Here is a 10746-nt window from a genome sequence, read left to right as displayed (position 1 = left end):
CTTGCGCTCCAATCAGACAAAGCTCGCGGCGTCTTCTCACCTGCAGGCCCTGAGCACAGGCTGGAAAGTCATAACGCAACCGAGAAAGTCTCCTCATTCCGTCGAGACTGACAGCCGTCCAAACTGCCTAAATAAGTAGGAAATGTGAAAGTGTTGATTTCTTTTGGGAGTGTTTCCGCGGTTTACAGCCAGTGAGAGAGGAGTGCTGGAAACTAGTGCGCATGCGGGTAAGCTTGCTACATATTGCTACCAGCTCGCATGCATCGTGGTTTCGACTAGTGATCGGCGGTGGCATTGCGGTGCTTCTGATCGTGTACGGCTGTGGGAATCGACGTGCCAGCGTCTGTCACACGGTGAGACGGCAAGTGCTTGACCAGCAACGCACTCCTGATTAATCTGTTCGCACCTGGTGTTGCAAACATTTATACCCTTTTTCAACATCGACCTGGAAATAGATTGATGTGATGTCAGTAGATTAACAAGCTAAATCACAGACCCGACGGGACATATGACCTATTTTCAACTGCATTTCCAGCGCAGCTTACTTTTCGCCGCCGTAATCACCACCTGCTGCTTTCACAATCGCGCGTATACGATCGATAAATCGACCCATGTGTTTCTGATTATGCTTTGCCAATCCTTCGTTCCATACTGGATACGTCTTGGAGTCGTTCCTTGTTTCATCGTTCACGTAGTCATCGTGTTCAAGTTCCAGTCGTGAAGACTCAGGGTGAAGAGCATGGAAACGAGCCTTCTTGAGAGTCTCACGCGTTGGATCACCCGGGGGAAACCCATACAATTTGGATTTAGTTTTCAAGCCACGGTTGTCGAAAACGAAGGTCAGACCTTTTGGAAATGGCGTGGGCCACATATACGCTGATGTTCGCTCAGTAATGGTCGCAAAAAGATCAAGTCGAAGACCAGCGCTTACATCCTCTCTTGAACATGAATTCTATCACTTTACCCTCCTGAGATCGAGTAACAACGTTCTGTCCTTCGATACGTAGCTGGTAATAGTCATTGCGGTGCCTGCGTGCTTCCAGGTATATTACGTCTGGTAGAATTCGCCTAGCAGAAGTTGGATGTGCTGGAATATACGTACCCTCTGATTCATAATCAATAGGCACATCTTCGTGTCCTGAGGAATCAAGAAAACCCTCAGGAACCTCACTGGAGACACTTTCGTCGTCGCTTTCGTATTCACGATCGAGATCATCGGCCTTTGCTTCCTTTTCGCTTTTGCTCTGCAGCTCTTCCAGGATCTTCGCCGTGATTCTGATGAAGGCATATGTTGGATTTCCTGGTCCTTCTTCGTCAGCCATGGTTCTAATAACAGCTTGCCACTACGCGAATGGGGGGAAGATAAGTAAAGAACATGCGGGGACGCGACGTACAAACGAAGCAGCTTGCTACGCAAGTCTTCTGATAGGGTCGCAATCGATTAGCAATCCAGGAGAACAAAGAATCCTGTCCTCTTGTTTCGTAGCAACGGTCGGCTTGACTTTCTGCTGCCTCGACGATACTCATCAGCCAAGCCGCAAAACACTGCCAAATTGGCGGATCCTATCTGGGATACATCTCGGAATTGTTTAGCTGTGGTTCTTTCTCGGTCGATTGCAGCTCCAAACCCGGAGTCTCCTCATCAACATATGAGAGTGCCTGTCCCGTTTCGTTCGAAATGTCTAGCTTAATCCCATCCCCTGCGTATCATTTCATATGTCCGCTGGGACAGCCTTTGCTTGTTATCAGCTTGTTGTCTCTTTAGCTGATGGGGTCTGCGTGACGGATATTGCTGGCTCGACGTAGAGGGCTTGAATGCTGTCTCTTGCTACTCAATGCATGCGTAGCTTCTAAATTCGCACTTCTGAAGCTTGATCATTGTCGTCAATTTGCACTGATGAAATTGTGTGTCCAACCTCGTGCAATCCATCGAAACTCCAATTTCGATACTGAAATCGGTAGCTAGACATAGGCGACCGCACAGTGAGATTTACGTGCTGTGCTAAACCAGAAGAGCTCCCCGGGATGTACCTCGAATGGCGGCTTGGTGTCAGAGAAGACGGGTATAGACTGTGGTGCATTATGTTGAGACTAATTTTACTATTAGCTGTTCTTGTCTCTACGGCTTATGAAATGAAGATATGGACGAACTTTCGACACTGGACATCACTCTTTGTAAACACTGTCAGCTTACCGGGCGGGTCTGTACTTGCTGGATCTATGTTCCTTGTGCCGGGGACCTACTTCTCTTCGATACTGCTCGGTAACAATGACAGAAGAATGTGTTGGCCTTGAAATTTTTTGGTGACCGGAAGGTTAGCACTGGCAACGATACCTACCACGAGAGTGCGCAGACTTACGCCAGTACGACTGTCAACCAGCCATGTCTGTGAGGACGAGACTTTTTACTGAAGCCTCTGGTGATGAAGCAAAGACTATTAATACAGAAGCCATCAGTTCCGTGGAAAGGCTTTATCAGTCTCCACGGGCGACTACCCACTCGTACGTTTCGAGCCCAGTTTAAGCTCCATACAGTTCCGTAGTTGTCAGCATTGTTCAGACTGATCATGATATCGTTCTCGATGTTCCCTTAGGCAAGAGTAATGGATAGCCTTGGTAGATCACATCGTAGTAGGTATCGAGAAGCATTGTGTTGACGATGGCTACAATCCACTTATCTGTAGTTCATCGGCCGTGAGTACCAGCACTGTGTAGGTGAGCTCTATCAGAGATGTTCGACATGTGCTTTCTCCCAAAGGACAGATAGGAAACAATGATAGAGTTCACTTTCGAAAGGTACAAAGAGAGCTTCGATCTTCTCCGTCTCCAGAGATCCCTGCGTTCATGACAAATCGATGACCTCGGTGAAGTTCTGCGTGAAACAGCCAGCGCGAGCATCCAACAACGCCGCGATTTGCACCAATTAAGCTTCTTTGCGACTGACGAAACGGAAAGCCGCTATTGAGCACCCACTCAAGCAGACTGACCTCAAGCTGATCACATAGATTTTCGTGGACCCATCCAGTTGACGACCGTTGGGAGAAAGATCAGTGGTGCCATCAATGACTGCGACAATCGTCCCAGAGGCAAGTCTGCCCTCCGATGCGGTGTGTTGCGTGGTGATTGTACTCGATAGGGGTCGCTCAAGCGCCCTCCTATCACAAACGGCTGGCAAGGAGTAGCGTCGTGCAGACCACTGCCGCAATATCCGATCCTTGACGTGGTGACGCTGGTCTGACCCCATCGTGGCACGACAAGCTTTTGTCCCGGAAATGAAGCTTTTGCTGAGACCACTCCGTGGCACTGTATTGCTGCTAGTGTTCACCGCCCAATGCTTGGCTAAAGCTTCGCTGACTCTAAATGTCTTGCAAGTTCATCCTGAGGGCGTGCTTCAAAGCAAGAGTCGTGCGTTAGAGTGGCTTTGTTCGATGTTGTATGTGTTTCGTGTGCAAAGGCTGTGCTTTCACTCGCTTGCAGCGATGTCATTAGCGCTTTCCAAATAGGTATTGCACAGTGCTCATCGATGTTCTGGTGGTCATTTTGGGAAGTATGCATCCGCTGCGCCACCATTAGGAGCCAGTATGGATGTGCCCAGTAGTCAGAACCACGCAAGGCAGCCTAGGGGTAGCGCCGACATTGCGAGACTTCGCTGGGGCCTGCACATGATCTCGGGTCCAATCTTGAAGAAACACATCGGCCTGCATCAGGCTTCAGGAACGTCTGTTGCGCGAATCTGGTCGCTCTTATGAGATACCTAGCTCGAAGGCTGACCTCTTGGAATGCCGAATCTGATTTCCAACTTGCGATGGTCTCACAGAGCATATGCTCAAAAAAAGACAGATGCGACTAACGGTCCGAACTCGTACTGCTGACGGTCTGCTCCACAAACCGACATTCACTCCTGACCATGACTATCGTAGTAAGTCGCCGACGGGCGCGTCCACGGCTGCCAGTGTCCCTTTTTCGATGGCTCATCAACTATCGACGGATGCTGAGGGAACCTTTGCTTCTTCCGTGCAATCACGTCAGGGATGAGCAAAGCGATCATGAGTGCTTTGACGACACGAGCCACGTGCCTCAAGCCACATTGGGCACATCTCGTCAACCTAGCCTTTCATTCGCAACCGTGGAATCGCCTCCGAATTTGGACCCTCAATTTCAACATTCTGAGGTCTCCGGCCCACGACCATTGGGCGACAAAAATTTGGAACTGAACATCTAGCGGCTGGGCCTGTGTAAACGATCGCTGCAGGGATTCTATTTCGCTCACTGTTCAGCATGGTTTCAGCGCCCGCGAAGCACGCGACCCGAACCTTGCTCCCTCTCACGCTTCAAAAGCCTCTCTGGTTCCCCGCACAAAAAGAGCCCAACTTGGCTTCTTACTCATTGGAGGAATCTGGCCCGCCCGCTCGTTGCTTGAATACCTGCTCGGCACGAGTCGCATTGCGCTAAGGAACGGTCTAGATCGACACCCTCAACTCCCCGATTCGATTCCACGAGCTGAGCTGAACATTCATCTATAACATCGCGAGATCCCTAGCAGACCCGCTGTCAGGTATCAATTACCAAAAACACCCCCAAGACCATGTTGTTCGGCTTCAGTACCCTCGCTGCAATCCTGACCGTCGGCATTGTTCTTGCAGCACCGGCTCTGGACCAGTGGAACGAGGAGCCGCAACTCGAGGACATCCAATGCCGCTGCCTAACATTCCGCGCCAACGAACAACCAACCACATGCAATTTCTTCGAGTCTGAAGGATTCGGCTGGCGATCCGCACAAATTCTGGCATCACAATACGACATCAAAGTACAGTTTGCAAGTAAGAGGACCATCTCCAAGGTGCTGGCGATCCCAGCTCCACTCCCAAGCGATGTACTGCGGACCACGAGCACTGGCGATGCGCAGTCGGCGTCGAGAGACGAAAGCGTCAGCCAGAACAAGATCGTCTGCGGCTTTGAGAGGGAGGTTAGGCACATGACCCACCGCCACCAGATCGAGCCCCATACCCACTTCATAGGGCAAGTCATCGCCTGGCTTGTGCTGATGATGGTTCTGTACGCCGCGGGCGAGTATCTCTGGACGAGGTAAGACACATGACCCCGTATTGTCAGCTACATGGACTAACTCCGCTAGGTACACATCCCGACGACCCATCAAGCTGACGGGGGAGGAGAAGCCCCTCCAGGCCAGCTCGAGCAGTGTTTTGTCTGAAAAGGAAACACCCTCAGACTTCTCATGAAGTATCCTGCGTCTTCAACACAACAGCAAGCAACACTTGAAGCCAGCGAGCATGGCACACCACACAGACAAGCAGTCTGTACCCTCCACGTCCGCACTCACGACGCAAAACACCACCAGCTCATCTCACCACCCGGAAAGCCATCACCCCGCCACGACAGCTCGAGACGAGCGTCCGCAAGCAGTCAGGCCGGGCGTCCCACCAGCGTCCCAGATCGGCCGTGCGTCACCACGCACGCCCGTCATCGCGGCCGTCGATGGGGCACCAGAAACGGCGAACGCGAGATGCCACTGAGTCGCACGCGCGAATTGCTCGGACAGTCTTCCCTCGCCTCGCGTGGGAAGAGGATACCGCCCCCCCGTGGTCGACGGCATGCATAGAGGATTGAGGCCGCAGCATAATGTCATGTGCCAATCGATATGTGTCAGGCCTGGTTGCTGCCGGCTGCCGGCTGCAAGGCATGCGAGCTGAGCGATTCGGGACAAGTCACGCACCTTGCCGCGTGCTTTTATTTAATCAGTGACAGCCGATCAATCCGTATTCATTCATATTCATATTCATTCATATTCATATTCATGTAGGACATGTATAAGTTACATGTAAAAGTACATACCAACACCGCTCTCCACGCCTCCGCCCGAACTTCTACTCCCCAGCCTTCCAACTCCCTCACGCTCACCTCGTCTTGTTCACCCCTCCCCGCACCTCGTTCCACGGCTTCATTGACTCTCCGCTCTTACATGACCTGGTCGTCGAACATGCGCAGAGGAAGAGGAGGGCGGCGACGGCGACGGCGATGGCGAAGGGCAGCCGTGAGCATGTTGCGCTTGTCTGTAGCGCCGGGCGGCGGAGACGGGTGCTGCGGCGAGAATATGTGCGAGCAAGCAAGTCAGCCGGGAGGGGGGGGACGTTGTGCCGCTGCCGCTGATGCATTGGCATTGTGTCGCGGGGAGCTGGGTGTCGAGGCAGCAGCAGTGGGAGAGAGCATGATGCTTCGCGGGGAGTTGAATTAGTTGATTGTGTATTAATTACCATGTACTCTATTTATGCGAACAAGCCCAGGCTCGGGGTATCCAGTGCAATCCCAGCAATCCAGTGCAATCCCAGCAAACCAATGCCAACGCCAACGCCAATGCCAATGCCGATACCAATGCCAATGCCATGTCAAAACGCCAATGCTATGCAAGCCTCAGAGGCATGCGCCGACTCGAGAGTCGACCCGCACCGCCGCCCAAGACCAAGCCATCCTACAGCCAAAGCAACCACCTCAGCACCCCCCAAACCACGACGACAAGACTCTTCAGCAGCCCATAGCCCGCAAACACAACCGACGCCAAGCGCAGCGCAACCACAATCCCCCACTCGACCACGCTCCACCCCCAGCTCATGACCCAGCGCGAATGCCTGCGTCGCTGCCTCAGCATGCGCTCAATCTCGTCGGAAATCTGCTTGACGTGCAGCGGCCCCTGCCCGCTCACTTCGCTCGTGATCTGCACCGCAGCGTCGCCGGCCTCGAAGACGCGGGGCATGAGATCGGCCTCGATGCTTTCTCTCAGCGCGACGATGCGGGCGTTGAGGTCCTTGATGGTGCCGGCGCGGAAGGCGTCGCACGCGCGGTGCAGTGCCGACGTGCCGCGCTCCAGGTCGGTGACCAGGATGCGGGCGGCGAGGACGTGTTCTTCCTTGCGCGGAATGGGGAAGATATCTCGTGCTGCGGTTTGCGCGGCAAGGAGGAGGAAGCCGGGTGCGGGGTCGCGACGCGAGTGTGCGCGGCGCGAGATTTCCTTTGCTTTGACGCCCGAGCACAGGAAGAGTGCGCGGACGCGGGCGATGTCTGCCTGGGAGACGGCGTTGCGCTTTCGGCGGTGGAGGTGGTGCTCGTCGTCGTCGTCGGTGATGCTCCAGTGCCGCTTGCCTTGGAGCGTGGGGCGGGAGCCGCTGCGGTGCCGGTTCTGGGCGGCTTTGAGAGCGGTTGGCGGGAGGTTGCTGGTGAACGCGAGCACGCCGCCGGGCCGGGCGAGCTGTGTCTTCATGTAGTCCTGATCGTGGCTGCGGGTAGGACCGAGGGTAGCTGTCGACGAAGCTGTCGAGACGCGCTCCAAATCCATACGCGGCGGCAAAAGGCGGTCGATGCGAGAGGATCGGTCATTGCGGCGCTCGCGGGACTGGCGTGAGATGTGGTGCTCGAGGTCCGATGCATCGTCGCTGTCGCTCAAGGCTTTGTGAACAGGACGGAAAGACGGGAGCTTGAGGTGAGACCGGCCTTCCTTCTCTGACGCACTGCCGGCGGTGGTTGATGTGACCGTTCGTGATAGCCCTGGTCGGCGTCGCTCATTGTCGTCAAAGTCGATAGAATTGCGATCGGAAACGGTGCTCGCATCCGTGTCGTCTGCGCGATCACGCCTAAAGATGATATCGCCAACCTTTGTTCCCTCATGTTTGACGCCCTTGAAGAATCTCGTGACAGCAGAGTGGTTGTTGAGGTCTTGTGCCCCTTTGCGACGCAGCTTGTCCGGACTGTCGAGACTACTGACGCTGTCGTTCTTACGGTGACTCAGGAGGTTCTTTACCGCACCAGGTGCAGCAAAGATGGCGGTTCCGAGTCCGCTGGGCTCGTGGGCCTCCTCGCTTGTCTGTCGAGAGGCCTGCTTCTTGTCCAAGGCTGTCGTATCCTGCTCGTGCTTGTGTCCATGCTTGTCGTGATCGTGCTTATGTCCACGCTTGTCGTGCTCGTGCTTGTGTCCATGCTTGTCGTGATCGTGCTTGTGTCCATGCTTGTCGTGCTCGTGCTTGTGTCCATGCTTGTCGTGCTCGTGCTTGTGTCCATGCTTGTCGTGATCGTGCTTGTGTTCGTGCTTGTCGTGATCGTGCGTAAAGTGAAAGGGATTGAACTTGCTACGTTTGGACCTGGTGCGGTCAGAGTCATCCGTGCTATGCGGCGGAGACAAGTCACTCCCAATGTGAGGAAAGTGTCGAACATGCAGCGGCGTGCTGGGCGCGGTGCTATCATCCTCGAAAGATGAGCGGGGTTCGGCCGACTTGATGGGGGTCAAGGGGTTGGTGCGGTTGCGTGGAGGCATCTTCAGAGTAGCCTTGTCGTCAATTCTTGTTGAAGAGCCGTTTGCAAAGCGAGGGACGTCCAACGAGTTGCGCAAAGTCTTGCCATCAGGGACCTCGGGTGGTGCTCGTCCCCACTTGTCTGGTGTGTCTGGTGTGTCGGCCGCTGGGGTCTTGTTGTTGTTCAGTCCCTGGGTCTGCAGCTCCAATCGTCTCTTGATCTGCAGTGCAAGCGGGCCAGTGTTGTGCTCAATGTCAAAGGACTTCCGAACCTTGCGCACGTCCACATCGCTGTCGGACGAGTCGCTGTAGCCGATGGAATGCTTTCGTGGACTGCCTCTGCCTGTCCGCAGTCGCGAGTTGGCGCGGATCTTTGGCAGAAGGCGCCTCTTTCGACCCCGCTCGCTGCCCTGTTCGCTTTCGTCACCGGTCCCGGGATCGGTGCCAGAGACGCCGTCCACCCAGCTTCGTCTTCTGGAAGACTCTTTGCTGGGCCTTGGCGCCAGGAAGTCGTTCTTCTGCTGCTGGGGTGGCTCTCGAGGTGGAAAGATCCTGCGGCCGAGGCGGTCTTCGATGACAGCTTTGTTGTTCCCGTGCTCGAGCCAGTACGCATCGGCAAGCAGCTCTTCGGGTGTGAAGCTCCAGCCTTGTTGCGATTTGGAAGACTTTGCCTGTGTGCCGGCCTGCAGCTCGTGGTCGTGGTGCAACTGTGGCAGTGCGACACGGCCCTCCAGACGGAACCCAGGCGTCTTTGAGTGCTCCTCGATGTCGTCGATCCACTCGTGGACCTGCTCAATGTCTGAGAAGGCGGCGGGTTCGTGGGGCAGCGCGAGGCGTTCGCGGGCTCTGCTCCTCCGGTTGCGCAGGGCTTGTATGGGATTGTAGGGGCGGCCGAGGTCGTGCTTCTTGTTCGCATACGACGGGGTGCGTGTGAGGTAGGCGTGCGGGCTGCCCGGGACGGCATTTGTGGTGTAGGTGAAGTTGCCCGGGGCGTTGGCGTCATCCTTGAGCGGTGGCAGGAATGCCAGCAGACGCATGTACTCGGCCCGCAGCTCAATGTAGGCACGTGCCCTGTCCCGGCGCAGGAGGGTGGCCGGCGAGGGATTGCTCGTCTGGCGTGCTGGGAAGGCTGCGGTCCCGCTGGACTGCATGCTGGCGGACATGTGGCGAGCGGGCGAGGCTTTGCCCATGGGCGACAAGTTGCGCGACACTCTGCGCTGCTCATTCAGGTACTGCCGTAGGCTGCTGCTCCCGCCGGCGTGCGAGAAGCTGCCCTCCCTGTGCGCGCTAGAGGGCGCCCGCGACTGCGCGCCCAGCAGCTGCGAGGCGCTGATGTTCCGCCGGCGGCTCTCGCTGAGGTTCAGGGCCATGTGCACCAGCTGGTTCGGGTCCACGGGGGGCGCGACGGGGCGCCTGGAGGGGGGCGCAACGGGGGGTGCGCCGTTGGGCGGGACGTTGGCGGGCGAGACGTTGGCGGGCGAGACGTTGGCGGGCGAGACGTTGGCGGGCGGGACGTCGAGCGTGCTTCTCTTCCCTCTGCTGTCCGAACTGTGTCTGCTGTCCGGCCTGTGTCTGCTCTTCCCTCGGCTGCCGTCGCGCGGCCCGCTGGGCAACGTCGGGGCCAGCAGGAACCCGCCGCCAGACCGCCCCGCCGCCCTGTCCGCGCGGTGTCGGCGGTGGGCAAAGTCGCGCTCGTCAATGGCCTCTGGCGCCAGGCGACTGCTCCCCGAGCCCTGCGACGCCGCCCTGCCGTCGCCCGTGGCCGTCCCTCCTCCCCTGAACCGCGCAGGTGCCGAGCCGCCTTCCCCGTTGTCCGCGTCGGCGCGCCGTGTCTGCGAGTCGAGTGAGTGCGACGACGTGACCGACGGCTCCAGCGAGAACGCGGGGCCGCCGTCGCTCGAGGGGGCCGCCATGGTGCGCGGTGCAGGCGGTGTAGGCGATGCAGGCGGTGCAGGCGGTGCAGTGCTCAGATCAACCCGTTCGGCGTGCACGCAAGGACGTGCAGATGCCCCGGCTGCACCCCGGAGTCCGGACCGCTGCCCTCACACGTCACTGCATGTGTCCGCAGGAAAGAGCGCTCCACTTCTCCACAGTCGCCAGCTCTTATCAGCACGGCCCCAATGCTCTGGGAAGGCGTCCGCTGTGAAGCCTGTTCGTCTTGACTGAGGGTTGGGAAGGTGGATTTGCTTCTTTGGAATTCCTTGGCTGTCATGATTGCAAACATGCACCCGTGATGCCTACGCTTTCGCCATTGTGCCACTCCCACTGCACCTGTCGGCACACCATTGTTGCACCACGCTCAAAATGTAGTGCAGTTGACCGGAACCTCAGTGTCACATATCGTGTCGGCGAGTGGCACTGTGCACTCGCGTATTGCCGCCCTAGATGTCCTGTCTCATCTCTGAGCGACTGGTAGTTTGTCCCAACTCGGTCTTCAGTAGCGACTAAG

The 10746-nt window shown here is 56.5% G+C and overlaps 4 protein-coding genes across 4 annotated transcripts; 2 read left to right on the top strand and 2 right to left on the bottom strand.

The window, feature by feature from the left end:
* Positions 1–146: 146 nt before the first annotated feature.
* Positions 147–1448, bottom strand: M421DRAFT_110865 (uncharacterized protein). Its single transcript, XM_033587194.1, has 4 exons — positions 1395–1448; positions 1103–1300; positions 932–1007; positions 147–876 (listed from the first exon to the last, which is right to left on the bottom strand). Exons 2-4 carry the CDS (start codon positions 1286–1288, stop codon positions 542–544), a joined length of 597 nt encoding a protein of 198 aa, XP_033454275.1. The 5' UTR covers positions 1289–1300; positions 1395–1448; the 3' UTR covers positions 147–541.
* Positions 1449–4433: 2985 nt separating this feature from the next.
* M421DRAFT_110822 (uncharacterized protein) lies at positions 4434–5532 on the top strand. Its single transcript, XM_033587192.1, has 2 exons — positions 4434–5085; positions 5135–5532. The coding sequence occupies exons 1-2, from the start codon at positions 4586–4588 to the stop codon at positions 5238–5240; spliced, it is 606 nt and encodes a 201-aa protein (XP_033454274.1). The 5' UTR covers positions 4434–4585; the 3' UTR covers positions 5241–5532.
* On the top strand, positions 5533–6370 carry M421DRAFT_110823 (uncharacterized protein). Its single transcript, XM_033587193.1, has one exon. It carries the CDS (start codon positions 5825–5827, stop codon positions 6251–6253), a length of 429 nt encoding a protein of 142 aa, XP_033454273.1. The 5' UTR covers positions 5533–5824; the 3' UTR covers positions 6254–6370.
* On the bottom strand, positions 6237–10453 carry M421DRAFT_415076 (uncharacterized protein). Its single transcript, XM_033590559.1, has one exon. It carries the CDS (start codon positions 10208–10210, stop codon positions 6488–6490), a length of 3723 nt encoding a protein of 1240 aa, XP_033454272.1. The 5' UTR covers positions 10211–10453; the 3' UTR covers positions 6237–6487.
* Between the last annotated feature and the right edge of the window lie 293 nt (positions 10454–10746).

This window comes from Didymella exigua (assembly GCF_010094145.1).
Source record: "Didymella exigua CBS 183.55 unplaced genomic scaffold M421scaffold_1, whole genome shotgun sequence".
NCBI lineage: Eukaryota > Fungi > Ascomycota > Dothideomycetes > Pleosporales > Didymellaceae > Didymella > Didymella exigua.
This window is presented reverse-complemented; position numbering and strand designations above follow the sequence as displayed.